Consider the following 17,880-nt stretch of genomic DNA (forward strand, 5'->3'; position numbering starts at 1 on the left):
AGATATATAGCCAGTGCTAAGGGAAGAATTTATTATTTTTAGAATAAAACATGTTTGAAGAAACATGTAGGTAAGGGATCTAGTACACAAGTTGATGATTTTGATGAAGAAATTAATTCATTTAGTTTGGTCTCTTGAAGGGAAGTAAAACATTCTAATTGTTGATCTGATATTGTTATATTATTATCTACAGGGTTAGTTATAAGTCTGCTTTCAAATTAGTGTGAATTTTTTGTCTAATTTTTCAAATTTGCCAATGAAAAAAATTCATGAAATCATTGCTGCTATATAATGATTGTGTGCATGTTTCTGTGTGTCACGTCATTAACGTAATTGAGGTGAGGACGGACGCAAGTGCAGATAAGAGCTTTTAATAAAGTGAGGCAGGCAGACAAATCCAAATCATTAGACAATAGCGTGGTCAAAAACAGGTAATGGGTCAGGTGATCAGCAAACCGGCATAAACTAGACAAGGCAAGAATCGAGAACGAGAAACAAGATCAAAGAACTTGAAACAAAATGAGTAACAGGGTACAAATGCTTGGCACAGTGATAACACTCAATACTTCGCATAGTCATTGTGTTCAAACAGTCACTTTGTACTGTGGATGTGAGTGCTGTGAATTTGAAACAGGTGTGCATGATTAGAATGAATGTGTTGGTGTTGCAGTCCATGGTGGCCATGTTTGTAGGCTGCAGTTCAGGATGGGAAACGTAGTCACTGGTTTGCTGTGATATGACACTGTGGTGGTTTTATTCCTAGGTAAATTTGCTACAGTGCTGAATATGATTATTTTTGTTATCTTCAATATAGGCTGGAGACATAGACTGATCTAGCAGCACTAAGAGATTTTCTACAGTTCAGGAGGCTCTCCTTCCATGCTGTTTGAAATACTTCCAATTTGGTTTGATGCCATTTACATTCTTATTGTCGAGTGGTCTGTTATAAGCTGTGTGTGTGAACGTTACACCATGGTGCTAGCTTTTCTCTCTAATTATTTTTCTTTTACATAGAGCTATCTAGTGTGTATAGGAACGTTGACTCTATGCATTCAGTCTCCTAATCGAGTTCTTTTTTGGAACAGAAGGAGATCCAATCATAGTTAATACTGTATTTCTGGGAGTTTATTGATAAAACTCTGTGCAGTAACTGACATAAATGTACATTTGACATGGTAGCTTAAATGGTAGATTAAATAGCTGTATTTAATCTGTATGTTAGAATAAGGTCAAGAATGTGACCACCATTAAGGGTGGGTCTTATTACATTCTGTTTGACCCCTATTGAATCTAGTATAGACATAACCGCTGTTCTCGGAGGGTCTGCCAGGTTATAAAAATGAATATTAAAGTCGCCTGCTCCCTGGCTTTGGCTCTGGATTGTCAACAATTAATTAAGCCTATTCCGAAACTGTGCTATGCTGCAAGAAATATGAGCAGCACCTTCCTGAGTGGGATGGATACCATCCTGCCCTAACAGACCAGTCTTGCCCTTAAAACTAATCCAATTATCTATAAAGCCCACATTCTTTACAGATCACCACTTGGACATCCAGCAGTTTAGTGATCATAACCATTGTTTTTAGGGTTCTCCTGATGATGGACTCATGAAAATTAACATTAGCCAATGTGAGCGAGGCCTTTAGTTGCTTAGAAGTTACCCTGGGTTCCTTTTGTGACCTCACTGACTATTACACGTCTCGCTCTTGGAGTGCTCTTTTTCGGTCTCTACTCCTGGGTAGGGTAACATTGGTCTTAAATTTCCACCATTTGTACACAAACTGTCTGACTGCATTGGTGGAGTCCAAACTTTTTAGAGATGTTTTTTAACCTTGTCCAGCATGATGAGCATCAATAAATCTTTTATTTAGGTCCTCAGAAATCTTTGTTCATGCCAGAACGTGTGTTGTGAAGATCAGATTTTGATAGACCCCTTTTATTTAAGTAAAAAAGGACACTCACTCACACGTGATAATCATCCCATTGTTTTAAATCACCTTGATTCTAATTTCACCTTCAAATTAACGGCTAATCCTATAGGTTCACATACTTTTGCCATTCACAGATATGCAAAATTTAATCATTTTCCCTAATAAATACATGACCAAGTATAATATTTTTGTCTCGTTTGTTTAATTGGGTTGTTTTCGTCTACATTTAGGACTTGTGTGAAAATCTGATGATGTTTTAGGTCATATTTATGCAGATATATGGAAAAGTTTGAAGGTTTACAAACTTTCAAGCACCACTCTTACACCAACCACTGCAACAATATGTTTTTATTTATTTATTTATTTTTAAATCTGCAAATGCTAATATACAGGTACTTTATATTTGATAAATAAATAAAACAGGAATTGTGGCATGTGCAGAAAGGAAAATCCTTAAATGAAAATTGCTTGCACAATTGTGACATGCATGGAAGAGTCATCAGAAGGAAACCTTACCTGCAACCTCATAGCAAAAGTGAAATATGTAAAACAATATCTTGATAAGCCTGTTGACTGATGATGTAGAAAAATGAACTCTCTGGCCACAATCACTAAAGGTATGTTTGGAGAAGAAAAAGGAGCAGCATTTGATGGAGAGAAAATCTTTCCAATTGTTAAGCATAATGGTGGCAATACACATTATACAGGGAGATGGAAGAATGGATTCTATTAAATATTAGCAAATTCTGGAAGCAAATGTGACATAGTCAAGAAACTGAAGTTGAAAATATTAGTTTTTTCAACAGGAAAAGGTCCCTAAAGGTAAGGTAAAATCTACAGCATAAAGAAAATTCCCCCTGATTTGAACATATGCAGGTAGATATTAAACATGTAGTACATGAAAAATAGCCCAAGAATATCTCAAAACTAGAACTGTTCTGCAAGGAAAGTGGTAATGCTTGCATTCTGGGAAGAGTTTTAATAAGAAGCATAGTATTGTACAGATTTTAAATTTGCTTATTCAGATGCCTTCAACACCCAGCATGGCATCATCAGCTTGTGATGCATAATCTGATCATTCTATAAATAAGAAGGGAAAAAAAAATAATACACCTACCTTTACCAGTTTTCATGATTTGTGTAAGTTATTTATATGAATGTACAACTCCAATTCAGACTTACTTTTCCAGCTTTTTGTTGCCCTGTCCCAACTTTTTTGAGACATGTTGCGGCCACCAAATTCAAAATGACCTTATTTTTTTTCCCTAAAATTGTACATTTCCTCAGTTTAAACATTTGATGGGAAACAATAACCTAATACTGTCAAATATAAAAAGAAGTATAATTAATTGATCAATTAATTATTAAACAAACAAACTGATCAAATCAGGACTACCACGGCAACAAGGTAAAAACATGGGGGTTTTAAGAGAGAGAAATGTAAAATTAAGTAAATGTTTGTTTTATATATCCAAAACCTAAACATTTATTTAGAATGTTCCACCATTTTATTTAAGGTTGTAAACAATTCAAGGGAATCAGGATATATTTTTGGTGATTAAAAGACCTGGTAACATTTATCAAACGTTAACACAAAAAATTTCGGCACTGTATTATTTTTATTTTGAAGCCTGTGGACAGGGAGAGAGATCCAGCAGGAGTGAGCGCTTCTGAAGTGGCTGATGTTCTGGAGATGTATATTGATTTATTTTGATGAACAGAATGCTTCAGCAGGCTCTGTACCTCTCAAGTAGATAATATTCATCAACACAAGATATATGAAATTCTTGCAAGTTTATTCAGAATCCACAACATGCAGTAAATCCTGTCTTTTTTTATGGGTACCAATACATGTGGGGGTGGAGGGCAATGAAACTGTTGATATGTTGGCTAAAAACATATTTTTACTTAACATATATTTTACTTTTTACATTAAGTAAAAATGAGGTTAAAAACAAATATAAAAACATATATTACACTGGAGTGACCATAGAAATGGGACAGAGAACTGAATGGAAGGCAACTATACAGTATTCAAAAGCAAGTTAATACAGAGGATAGTCTATAATAAACGAAAAGAGGACACAGTTATTACTCGTCTTAGAATAGGACAATCAGGTCTAAATCAGTCATTATTTATAATAGGAAAACATGAAACAGGACGATGCATATACTGCAGCCTTCACTGTACAGCATATGAAAATTAAATATCTGAACTTAAAGAAAAGCTACTTAATATGGGTGTAATCAACATTACAAAACAAAGTCTACTACAAAGTGGTTAAGGACAAGGGAAAGTATATACTGCATTATTAAATTATCTAAGATTAACAGGCTTTTATAACAGGATTTAAATTTGAAATATGCTCCCTTTTTATAATCTACTGTCACTGCTCCTATCCAGTTGGTGGCGGTAATGCACCAAAAAACCTGGTTTATCAGCTTCCAGTAAAACTTGGAAGAAGGATGAGGAGACGCTATAAACTCACAACAAAAGAAGAAGAGGTGTTTCATCCCCGAGTAAATAGTGGATTTTTGTCATTGGGTAATCTTTTCTACATGAAAATATTCCTGACTGGTTTATATGCAATAACAGATTTGATCGATTTAAAAACAAGCTTAACACTGTGTCTGTATTTGAGGATGTTCACTATGTTCTACTTTAAAACCTGAGGTAAGTTTAACTAGCTGAGCTGCTCGGCTAATAGTGACTGAATCCCAAACCTTCGAAGTGCAGTACAGAGAGAATGATACAGTGGCGTATTAAATCATTGTTTATTCTTCCAGTTTTCTTTTAAATGAAAGCTTCATGATTTACATGAAGTATTTTAGATTACAGTGGGTTATGCTTATGATCAGAGCCTCCTTTTCCAGAAACACCATTTAGACCTCATAATAAGACCTTATAATGGAATCAGCAGGGATACGACCGTGTTCTTCTAGAAAACCTCCACACACTCCTGGTCCCACTGACTCACAGGTAACAGTTATCTATATGTGTGCAATTAAACGTAACATTTTTAATAACTAAGAGATTCACCTGACTGTGTGAATGTTCTTCTCTTAATCAGCTGCCATCCTTGGTAGGTTGCATGCTCTCCTACTAATTAAGTAAACCATGTTATTATCGTCTCTTCAGTATCCCCATGGTCTATATGTTGTGTTCTACCACAGTTAGTTTCAGTCCACTAATTTGATTGGTCAAGTGACATTCCAAGAGTACTGATATTTAGTATAACAGCACTGGGACATTTCACTGTGTATCACTCCACTTATCTGTATTTGCTGCATAAATTACAAATCTAGCAGTAGATCATTACAGGCTGTCAGTCTGTTTGTTACATGACAACAAGGAAAGCTCTGGCTGTGGCTGTTTTGGGAATTATTTCCACTGACAGCAAAAATAAACCAATATTTGGCCATATTGTGTCTGAAATGTTAGTTACTTGATATTAATTTCTTATTATGAAAACTGTCACATAAAAGCATGATCACACTCGCAGTTGTACTGCTGTATTGAATATCGGCACTGCTGTGATTACCTGCAGCCTCGTGTCTACGGCCGAATCACAGCTGTGCCAATATTCTGTATAACAGCACTTTTGCTCATGCAATATTGCTTAATCGACTTTCTTTTGTAAATAAGCATTATTACTCTTTGTTCATTAGCTTTGTGGGGATGTGCAGACAGAAAAATATATGTCTTCAGATGGAGGGACATCAGGCTTTGTAGAACACATCACCTGTGTGAACCTTCAGAAACATGTAAAAAAGGAAGAAACTGTAGATGAAGAATACTTCTGTAAGTCAACATGGCACATTACAGTCCAGTCTAATATTCAGAAATAATTTTTAGTCTAATCTAATTTGTGAATGGACCACATCACTGACTTTTCCCCATTTATATTTTGTACTTTACTTTTTCTAAAAGTTAAATTAAAACATTTAAATTCAGTTAACAAAATTTCAGGTGAAGCGACACCAGTCTCTGTGGGACATATCACACCTGTGGACCTACAGAATCATGTGAAAAAGGAAGACCCTGAAGATAAAGACTATCTCTGTAAGACAACAGGGTGTATTATGGTCCAGACTGGAATTCAATAACTAGGGGTGTAACAATACATGACCTGTGACACGATGCATCAGGATGCAAAAATGTGATGGTATGCCTTGTGGAAATGTTTTCTATCGGCATTATATTAATTGTGACACATGCAGCTGCATTGTTGGAACACCAGAGGTCCCAATCTGCAGATTCCATAGAGTTGCAATATGGTATAAAAAGAGCATGCTGGTCACATGATTGTGTTTTTTCTTGGAGACTCTGCACCATTACCAAGACAGCAATCGTGTGCAGTTGAAAAGTGACTGATGGATTGCAATTACTAACTTGACTTGGCACGATATCATAATTTTTATGCTGATTATACCTAGTTCAAACCAGTAATACCAGTATTAGTGCTTTTTGGATGCTAGATGGGGCTATGGGGTAATTGTCGGTTGTTGGAAAGCTAATGTTGGTTTGTCATCTTTCATTTTTGCTGCTTTGGCAGGTTGATGAGTGTGAAGGTGCGCAAATAAATTCGGCATGTTCCATCCTCTCGCTGAAACATTTGTCGTGCAGTTTCTTCATATGGCTTCAGCTGTGTTTTCAGGTTCTCTGTGTTCATTGGGTATAAAGCTGGAATATTTGTACACAGGAGATGTCACTCTTTTGGTCATTTCAAAACTGACCTCCATTTTGTCTTGTAAATGTGGCTAGATTCATAGATCAATTAGAGGAAAAATGCTTGAATCACAATGTTGAGGAAAAATTCATGGAATCACCTTGTAATTTGCATTGCTAAAGCAAATACCAGCACAAATCTTAAAATGCAAAGACGTCTGCAGTTAAGAGTGCTTACAAACCTTGGAGTTTTTGAAAGGAAACATGGACCCAACAAGAGAGTTGTCAATTGAAACAATGAAAAGGATTCTAAAACTCCTTCAAGAAGGAAATCTGACACGGAGTGTGGCAAAAAATGGTTGGTTGTTCTCACTCAGCTGTGTTTAAAATTTGGTGCAAGTATAAACAAAATTGGAAGTTTATAAAAGGAAAACGTATGAGTAGACAAAGGAAGACGTCAAAACATCAGGATAGAAAACTCAAAGCCTGTAAAATAGAAAATGCAAAACAAAAGAAATGGAAAAACAAATGAGTAGAAAAAGGAGTCAATGTTTGTTACCAGGGATGCTAATGATTAACTATTAATTGATTGTCGATTAATCATTTAATCGATAAAACTTACCAGTAGCCAAAAAATTTAATTTACGCCTGTTTTGTTAAGTCGTTTTCCATTTCGCTGCCGGAATGTACTGGTTAAAAGGTATTTATTAAGCAAGGTCATCATTAGAGTGCATAGTTTTGAGGTGCGAGCAAGCTTAGGCACAAAACACGTGCAGCAGACACACAAGGAAAAATGAAGCGAGCGTGCTGTAGTTACGTTTGGGATCATTTTAGTTTAAATGGCGATAATGTCAATTGCAAACACTGTAATTATAATAATATAATACAAGGAGCACCATGATGTACCATTTAAAAAGGTGCACCAGTAGCGTCCACAACAGCATATGACATTACACAACCAACAATAACCTCCGTTTTAGCAGGGGCGGAAAAACGACTGTGTGAAATGATTGCAAATGACATGTTGCCATCAGTGTCATTGAAAGTGATGCATCCGACAGGAAACATGGTTTTTGACAGCTGATCAATTTCATTCAGCCGAACTACAACATTCCTTCGGATGGAATGTTGGATTCCGAATTGGATTAGCATATTATCTAAATTTAGCTTCTGCACATGTAATATATATACAGCTGCATCTCAAAAAATTAGAATGTCATGGAAAAGTCTTTTTTTCCGTATTTTAATTCAAAAAGTGGAACTTTCATATATTCTACATTCATTACACATAAAATTATATATTTCAAGCCTTTTTGTTTGTTTGTTTGTTTTAATGATTACGTCTTACCGCTCATGGAAATCAAAATCCAGTGTCTCAAAATATTAGAATGAAGTATTTATAATACAGAAATATCTACCGGAGAAGAGCTCTAATCATCTAATTAACTCAAAACACCTTCAAAGGTTTCCTGAGCCTTTAATCTCTCCGTCTGGTTTAGTACACAACCACAATCAATTTTCAGATGAAAGTAAATTTTGCAAATCAAGGTCCCAGAGTCTGGAGGAAGAGTGGAGAGGCACAGAATCCAAGTTGCTTGATGTCTAGTTTGAAGTTTCCACAGTCAGTGGTGATTTGGGGTGCCATGTCATCTGCTGGTGTCATCTGCTGGACATCTGCATATAAGCACACCTGGGGGAGTCTGCATATAAGCACACCTGGGGGAGTCTCTTTGTGGTGTTCTATGAGGTCCATGCGACCCTGTAGAGGCAAAAACACATCGGAAAATTCATCCTGCAGTCTGGGACCCTGTGCACTATGGGATGGGGACTGGGGTGAATTGGGCTGCACTTTTTAGACTTACCTCTGGTCCCAGCTCCTCCCTCTCAGGAACCACTATCGCCAGAGCCATAGGAACTGCCTCTCATCACGTTTTTAGGAGATTGAGGTGGTATATATGAAGTGTGTCACCTGTGTCCATTTGCCTGACCTCATAGTCACCTTCTCCAAATCGCCGTGTGAATTCCCGTAGCTGAGTACCCCGTTATTCTGCTGAGATTTATGTTCTTCTGCCTGTGGCATATTCTCCTGTGTTAATTGTCCCAATGTGTGTTTGTTTTTGCTATTAGATGTGGAAACCCCATAGAGGCTTGAGGAACCTCTAGTACTGTGAATAAGAGGGGCTCGAGCCACTTACAGTATCACAATTCCACACATCATCTTGAAGAGACTTATGACTGATTAAACCATTTGACCAGCCCATCTGTCTGCAGATGATAAACGCTGGAGCGAATTAATTTAATCCCCGATTATTTGTCAAGTTTGCGAAGTGTTTGTGACATGAACGTTGTGCCCTGATCAGTCAGGATCTCTTTCGGGATCCCGACTCGGGAGATAAAATGGAAAAGCGCCTTCGCAATGCTATGTGCTGATATGTTGATCAAAGGCACTGCTTCTGGATATCGCGTTGCATAATCCACCAGGACAAACACAAAGCGATGTACTCGCCTGCACCTTTCTAACGGCCTGATGAGGTCTATGCCAATTCTTTCGAAGGGGACCTAGATTAATGGTAATGGGCACAATAGCACTTTTGGGGTGCCCAGTGGATTCACCAGTTGACATTGACGTCATTTTGCACACCACTTGTGAACATTTCCGTGAATGTCCGGCCAATAAAAACAAGCCATTAGACAGTTTAATGTTTTATCCTGGCCCAAATGCCTGGAGAGACCGGTTTATGCAATAAAATTTTGGCACAATTGATACATTTATTTGTTTAATTTTACTTGTTACCTTTTACTTTTTTATACAGAAAAATGCACATTGTTTTGCATTGGTTCTCATTCAGAAATAATAATAAAAAGTACTCTTTTCACTCATGGTATTTCTTCATTCCAAATTTTGTTAAATATTCAAATATTCTGAAAATATCAAAACCCAGTATAATGAATTGAATCAAATCGTGAATGGAGTCTATTGTTACACCCCTGGGATAACTTTTGAAGTCTTAACTAGGCTTTATTTGTGACTGGACCAGTCCGTCAGCACTGGTTTCCCTCTTGTTCTTTATAGTATTACTTGCATTGATAGTATTTAAATGTAAATCTTGGAATTTCAGATGCTGGGAATTCAAACTCTGTGGAAGATATAGACCAAAATAATGGAGGATTTGAAAGGAAGCATGTAAAAGAGGAAGAATCTGAAGATGAAGACAACCTCCGTACAAGGACAGACTGGGGTTGAGTAACACTGACACTTTAATTCTCATTCAGGCTTTTTCTATACTATGCAATTTATTAATAAACAGTTATTGTCATGCAAGCTCCCAATCAGGAAAGACTTCCTGTATCATGTTTGAATTCATGTGTCTTCCACATCCAGATGATATTGAGCAACAGTGATAGCTGTTAGGCAGACAGACAGCTGGCAGTTTATTGTTGCCTTTCAGTCAGTTCACTTGTTATAACAGGATGTATGCGATACCAAGCTTTCACCACCCTTCTGAAGAGAAGACATGTTTTCATGCTTGTAAGGAAGGTGAGGTGTGGTGACGTAGAGGATCATATCAGCTATACAGCTGTCTTCACCACTGTCTTTCAGTGTTTACACTTTACAGCTCTTTGAGAACACTTCTGTTTGAGGTATTGTATTGAGGTATTTTCTTTATACTTGCTCTATTGGTTTAGAATGATAACATATTTTGTTGAGGCATTTTATCATAATGTGCTTAAGAAATTTTGCTAGATTTTGAGCCCACAGTGACAAGCATCTAAACTAGCCTCTGTGGCATTTTGTGGTATTGTCATACCTTGGCTTCAAAGAAGATGGACATTTGTCCTTGTCTTGAGGACTCTAACTATTCTCTACATAGGAAGATGATGCCTTTGATACCTACCTGGTTTGCCTGGGTATAGTAAAGGACATTTCTGATGCAGCTTCTTTCCCCCCACCTTTGTCGAAAAAAAAATCTCTGACCTGGTGGACCAGCAGGATCATTTAAAAAAAAAATTGTTTTGTAGTTCCCCAGAGGGACTCTGATGGCAATGTGGAAAATATAGGTGAGTGTAGCACCACCTGGGCCAAATAGGTGGAACAGTTCACTGAAATATGCAAGCTAGAGCAGACACTCACTCACAAGTGCTCAACCTTATTATTAAGGAGCATTGTCTTTCAAATAAAGAAACAGAGTTTTTGCAGGCTGGCCAGTCTGTCCCTTTGGCTGCCAAGTACACGCTGCATCAGATCAACAATACCTTCTGCTGTTTGATGGTGCAGCTAAAATTCTGGATATGAAATGTCCTGCTGCAGCACTGCAATATTTTTGCTTCTTCTTTTCCCCACAAGAGTTAGCAGGTTTACCTGTTGAAAAGTCAAACATGAAGTCTAAAGGCCTATCAGCTGTCATTCACACTATTTACATTTATTCATTTGGCAGACGCTTTTATCCAAAGCGACTTACAAATGAAAAAAGTTTTAGAGCTTAAGTAAGACGACATTAGCTTACACTCATAAAAGAATACTTACTTCCCTAGAAAGCACATATTTATTAGAAAAGTGTTTGAGCAATCTCCATGCTGTAGCAAGTTTAGACCACGATTAGCTGATGACAGACGCACAGGAGGCCGTTTAAGTGTCAAACGTGGAGAGTTTTAATCAATACTGTGAGGGTGGAAAAGAGATGCAGTGGGGTGAAGTGCTCAGGGGTTGGTGTCGCCCTTGGGTCTGCAGAGGGTGTGCTGGGGTCTTCCAGAGCTGCTGAGATCCCGTTTGGCGTTCAGGGAGCTCTGTGGATTCATCTAGGGAGCGAACTACTCCGTTGTGTCTGAATTATCTGGAAGAAACACAAAACATAACATTAGTCACATTTCGGGAACCCTTTCCTCTTTTGCTATAGGAGGTTGGCCCTTTTATATGCTCCCTCCGGCTGCTAGACGGTGGAGAGCAACTGCGCTGATAATTATCCACCAGCCGTGTGTGTCTGCAGCCCCGCCTCACAGCCACACGCTCTCCGGCTGTACAGAACACTGGTGGTGCTGAAGCGGAGCTGTCCTTTCAGCACTGTAGCATCAGTAGCGGGAGGAGCGTTCTTTCTCTTTTGTGCGCCGGCCTGTCATCACAGTACCCCCCTTCAGCTCCGAGCCTACTGCCACTGTGTGTTGGGCCCACAGTGCGTCACATCATGAGAGGCTCTCTGCGTTCCCATGTGGGGCTCCTGCCCGGTGTTGAACCTGGAAAGAGAGGTCCTGCAACGAAAGGAACCATCATGTTACCTTGGCATTGGTGTCCTTGGCCTTGGCCATCCACTGCAGTGGTGCGTTGTCCATCACAAGAGTGAAGTGTCGACCTGGCAGGTAGTAATGCAGCTCATCGATGGCCCACTTTATTGCCAGGGCCTCTCTCTCTACTGCTGCATATTTCCTCTCAGCCGGGTACAGCTTCCTGCTGATGTAGAAGACTGAGTGTTCTTTTCCATTGAAAGAATGCGACAGGACGGTGCCCAGTCCGGTCTCTGACACATCACAGTATACTGTGAACAGTAGAGTGAGATCCGGGTTACGTAGTACTGGGGCGCTGGTGAGAACTTCTTTCAGGGCTTGGAATGCTTGTTCTGCCTCTGCAGACCATTTCACCTGGTCTGGTTGGCCCTTTTTTGTGAGATCTGAGAGGGGGAGGCTACAGATAAGTTAGGCACGAATCTGCGGTAATACCCCGCCAACCCCAAGAAGGCATGTACCCATTTTTTTTTTTTTATGTAGTCGTTAACCGCCTTGATCTTTTTGCTTGTGATTTTAGTAGGCCCCGGCCAATATGGTATCCTAGGTACTGTGCCTCAGTCAGCCCTAGGTGCCACTTTTTGGGTTGGCTGTCATCCTGCCCTTCCAGAGCTCCTTCAGGACTTCCCCCTGGTGGAACAGGTGATCCGACCAAGTGGAGGAGTGTATCACCACATCGTCCAGGTTGGCAGCTGAAAATGTATGATGTGTTCGCAGGATGATGTCAGTCAGCCTCTGGAATGTTGCAGGCGCTCCGTGTAGCCCAAAGGGGAGAATCCGGTACCGCCTGTGGCCGTTTAGGGACCAGTGCTACTTGCCAATAACCTTTTGTGAGATCCAGTATGGATATGAACCGGGTTTTTCCCAATCACTCCACTAGGTCGTCCACTCGGGGGAAGGGATAGCTGTCAAATTCTGAGACCTGCTTCAGCTACCCGAAGTCATTGCGGAGGCTTCGGCACAACCAAAATGGGGCTGGACCAGGGGCTGGCAGATTCCTCTATGATGTTGTCCAGCTGCATCCAGCTGACCTCTTCCTCGATAGCCTTGCAGTGGGCCTCCAGGACACGATAGGGCCACTGTCTCACCACCACTCCTGGACAGGTCTTAATCTTGTGGTGGACCAGCTGCATCATCCCTAAGGGACATAGAAAAGACATCGGTGAACTGGTCCAGAAGCTCAGTCAGCTCCTGTCTTTATGTGGGGGTGAGGTCACCCCCCCCCCCCCACCCCCGGCATGACCACGCCTTTGTTGTGATCTGTGTCTAGGGTAGCAAACGCAGGTAATACTGCAACAGACTCGATCCAGTTCTTCAGCAGGTTTACATGGTATGTTTTTGTTTTTGCTCACCTGCCGGGCTGCTGCAGGCAATAGTTCACGGCACCCGTCCTCTCAAGGACTGTATATGGGCCTTGCCATCGTGCCAGGAATTTACAGGAGCTGTTTGGTACTAGCAGGAGCACCCGATTGCCAGGTTGAAACTCCTGTGGTTGCATCGTGCGGTTGTATGCTCTTTTTTGTTCCTCCTGGTCGGCTTTTATATGTTCCTGTATGATCGGGGCCACTCGGTCTATCTGCTCCTGCATCTCCTGTACAAATTCGATGACCAAGCGGAATGGTGAGGGCTGTTCTTCCCATGCTTCCCGGGCCACACACAGTTGTCCTCAAGGTCGTCGGCCGCAGAGGACCTCGAAGGGTGTGAAGCCGGTGGATGCTTGTGGGCTTGATGCCCGTGGATGCTTGATGACCAGGATGTATTCATGACCCCGGGCGGATTTCGGGAGTGGTCCCACGAGGTCCATGCCAATCCTCTCGCAGGGGACGCCTATGACTGGGAGAGGGATAAGGGATGCTGATGGTGGCTTCCTCAGGGCGGTGCAGTGGCACTGGCAGCAGTGCTGGCAGAAGCCCCTTGTCTCTACATCCATTCCCGGCCAGGTAAAGTGGTCCTTCAGTTTCTCCAGGGTTTTCCATGCCCCCAGGTGTGCTCCAAGTGGATGGGCATGGGCCAGGTGCATCAGTATTTGGTCCTTGTCTTGTGGACCACCCAGGAGGTCACCAGCTTCCCCTCTGCAGCTGGTCCTGTAATAAAGCAGGCCTCCCTTGACCAGGAAGTAGGATGTGGGTAGTTCCTGGTCCGGATTCTGGTCAACCCCTTTGATCTGATTCACCTGTACCCTGTGTTTCAGACTGTCGTCCTGCTTCTGCTCCTTCCCAAAGTTCCTCTGTCGTTTCACCTACTGGAAGAGAGACGATTTTGTTTTAGTACATGCATGCTGCTCACCTTTGCCACGGCGTCCCCCTCGTCTTGGGCCATGTAGGCCTGCCAGACCTATGCCTCCTTCGCGCGTCGTGGTGCCCTCCTGGTCTTGTGAAATGGGCCGGTCGGAAACCCTGGCCTGTCTCTTTCCAGGAGCAGCGGCACTGGGAGATCTGGGATGCCGCCCAACAGGAGTGGCCAGGTGCCTGTTCTGCCTTGTATTTGTACCTCGGGCATGGGGACTTCCTTTGCCTCTCCATGTACACAGGTCACCAAGATGGTTCCCTTCCTACTGATCTTTTTTGTCAGGATTGTTGGTCTGGCCAGGGTCACTGTGTTCCCTGAGTCCGGCTCTGTTGGCATGGCCTTGTCCCTGGGTGTCCCGTAGGCGGGGTGACTTTGGCCGTTCCTTCTCTCCCCGGCGTAGTTCTGGCATTCTGGCTGGCGTGGTGGGAACCTTCTAGGAGGGCTGAGTATTCGTCATCGTTCCCTGCCAAGTTCCAGTGTGGCCAAGGCTCGTTCTAGGGCGGTTATTAGTTCTTTGGGGTTTTCGGGAGCCTGCATCCCCACGGCCTGGCGTTCTGTGTCTGCGGCCCTGCCTCGCGGCCACACGCTCTCCGGCTGTCCAAAACATCGGTGGTGCTGAAGCGGAGCTGTCCGGCCTGTCGTCCCGATGCATTACCTGTTACTGCTCTCAGCTGCTTTACTATGGTGTTGCATTCTACCTAGAAACACAGGTCTATACACTCTTAGATTTCTCTAAGATTGGTTAAGTGAACGTGTTGATGTTTATAAAGATGTATAAAAAATCCACACAGATAATCAGTATTGTCAGTTATAAAAAATTATTTTAATGAATCAGCCCTACTGATTCATTGCCCTGCTGATATGACCCTTCATTTTACCACGTGCCACCTTTCTTACAGGCATGAATGTGTCTTCAGCCAGGTGCAGGAAGGTGGGGTAACCCTATTGTTTGTGTGATACATTGTTTCTTTCCTTCAGAGAACAGGGTTTATAACCACAAGCTAAAGTTCCTCGGACTGGGCCATATCTATGTGATAGGCAAAGTTTAGGAGGATTTTACTTGGTGGGCAATAAAACGTTATTGACTTGTATTGCAATAATGTTTTCCTAAATAACGGTCATAAGCTAAGGTTATTCAAATGTGATAAACCTTCATTTATATTTACCTCGTATTGCTGAAAGAGCCAACAGCTGTATCCTGAATACACAGCATGTAGGGTTGGCATTAAGCCAGCTCAACAGCCAGTCAAGCTAGCTACGTGCTGCATTGCAAACACAAATTGGGGGAATCATGTCTAAACAACAGTAGCATTTTTTCTTGTGGCCTTGTTGGGATCCTTTAGAATCTACTAAAAAAAGGTTATAAGAGGATGTCTTGCCTGTAATGTTTACATTTTAGTTTTGTGCTGTGTGACTTGGTTAGACATTCTCTGTACATCTTCACCAGAAGTTATTTGTCATTGTCCCATTTATAATTTATAGAGCACTGGTTACATTCATTTTTTCTTTTTTTTAATATGAGTTTAATACTAATGCTGTTCATTTTATGCTCCAGACATGGATGATACCCAAGTTTTCTCCTGCACTTGGTGTTCATTTTCCTATGCATCTCGAATTAACCTCCACAAACACATCAGAAGATACCACTATGATGAATATGAGAGACTGCTGCAATCAGGAGAATTAAAAGACATGAACCAGATCACCGCAATAAGCTCCACTATTCCGAAAACAGCAGCCATTACACTCAACGGTAACTCTTCTAATAAACAAACGCAGAAAGGAGTCTATCCCTGCTCACAGTGTGGGAAGAGTTTTACTGATCGACGTAATCTCAGACAACACCAGCGCATTCACACAGGAGAAAAGCCGCATCACTGCTCAGATTGTGGGAAGAGCTTTAATCAACGGAGTCATCTTCAAGCACACTTGCATATTCACACAGGAGAAAAACCATATTCCTGCTCAGAATGTGGGAAGAGTTTTATACGACAGAGTGACCTACATGTACACCAGCGCATTCACACAGCAGAAAAGCCGTATCTCTGCTCAGAATGTGGGAAGAGTTTTATTCGACAGAGTGAACTACAAAGACACCAGCTCATTCACACAGGAGAAAAACCATATCATTGCTCAGAATGTGGGAAGAGCTTTATTCGACAGAGTGAACTACAACGACACCAGCGCATTCACACAGGAGAGAAACCGTATCACTGCTCAGAATGTGGGAAGAGCTTTAATCAGCGGAGTAATCTACAAATACACCAGCGCATTCACACAGGAGAAAAACCATATCAGTGCTCTGAGTGTGGGAAGAGTTTTTTTCGACAAAGTAATCTACAAGAACACCAGCGTATTCACACAGGAGCAAAGCCGTATCACTGCTCAGAATGTGGGAAGAGCTTTAATCGACAGAGTGAGCTACAAAGACACCAGCGCATCCACACAAGAGAAAAGCTGTAAGAGTGCTCAAAGTGTGGGAAGAGTTTTAAACAAAAGAGTAGTTTCATCCAACACCAACACATTATCATAGCATAGTAATTGATTTGAGATTTACTTTATACAGGTGCATCTCAGTAAATGTTTTTTTTTCCCTGTAATTTGATTCAAAAACTGGAACTTTCATATATTCTAGATTCATTTCACAAATTGAAATATTTTAAGCCTTTTTTGGTTCATTCTTGCTTACGGCTTACAGCTCATGGAAATCAAAACTCCAGTATCTCAAAATATTAGAATAACAAATTTATAATACAGAAATGTCGACCTTCTGAAAAGTATGTTAATTTATGCACTCAGTACTGGGTCAGGGCTCCTTTTGCATGAATTACTGCACTGCGGTGTGGCATGGAGGCAGTCGGTCTGTGGCACTGCTGAGGTGTTCTGGAAGCCCAGGTTCCTTCAGCTCATCTGTATTGTTGGGTCTGGTGTCTCTCATAGATTCTCTATGGGGTTCAGGTCAGGCGAGTCTGCTGGCCAAGCACAGTAATACCATGATCAGCAAACCAGTTACTAGTAGCTTGGTTAAGGAAAAAATGTACTTTTCCACGATATTCTAATTTTTTGAGATGCACCTGTAAACAGGCCTTAACAGCTACCATAATTTGTGTAAAGTATGTACACTACCATGCAAATCTTTGGAATCACTCAGAAATTGCCTTGTGTTTTTAAAAAGAAAATCACAATTTATTTTCAGTTAAAATAACATTAGAACATAAATACAGTCTAGACAGTGTTAATGTTGTAAATGATTAATGTAGATGGAAACAGCTGGTTGTTAATGGAATATCTACATAGGCATACCAAAGCTCATTTTTGGCAACGGTCATGACTGTGTTCTAATTCCATTGAATTAGCTAATCCTAAATTATCATGTAAAAAGTCTAATTTATCATTAGAAAAATGTATCATTGTGCATTTATGATAACATGACTGAAACTCTTTGTACTGTGTAAGGAAGCAATAAAACTGACCACCTTTGGGCTACTTGGGTAGCTGGAGCATCTGCATTTTGTGGGTTTGATTATGGATTTCAAAATGGCCAGAAAGAAAGAGCTTGTATAAGAATCTCATCAGTCTATTTATTTAGTTTTAAAGAAATGGCTATTCCATGTGAGAAATTGGCAAGAAATGTAAGTTATTTTACAAATGTGTATACTACTTCCTTCACAGAACAATACAAAGGAGGTCTAACTAGTATAGAGAAAGAAGTTTCCA

At 40.8% G+C, this 17,880-nt stretch overlaps 1 protein-coding gene across 1 annotated transcript in view; it reads left to right on the forward strand.

Annotated features, from left to right (window-relative positions):
* The window catches only part of LOC108258195 (zinc finger protein 850), a 41,625-nt gene that overhangs the window by 11,523 nt on the left and 12,222 nt on the right, over positions 1-17,880 (forward strand). The window contains 6 exon segments of the mRNA XM_053675918.1: positions 4,336-4,344; positions 4,830-4,911; positions 5,601-5,733; positions 5,902-5,994; positions 9,720-9,839; positions 15,719-16,700. Of these exon segments, the coding sequence (XP_053531893.1) occupies positions 4,336-4,344; positions 4,830-4,911; positions 5,601-5,733; positions 5,902-5,994; positions 9,720-9,839; positions 15,719-16,700 (1,419 nt within the window).

The sequence above is a fragment of the Ictalurus punctatus genome, chromosome 25, assembly GCF_001660625.3.
Source record: "Ictalurus punctatus breed USDA103 chromosome 25, Coco_2.0, whole genome shotgun sequence".
Lineage (NCBI taxonomy): Eukaryota > Metazoa > Chordata > Actinopteri > Siluriformes > Ictaluridae > Ictalurus > Ictalurus punctatus.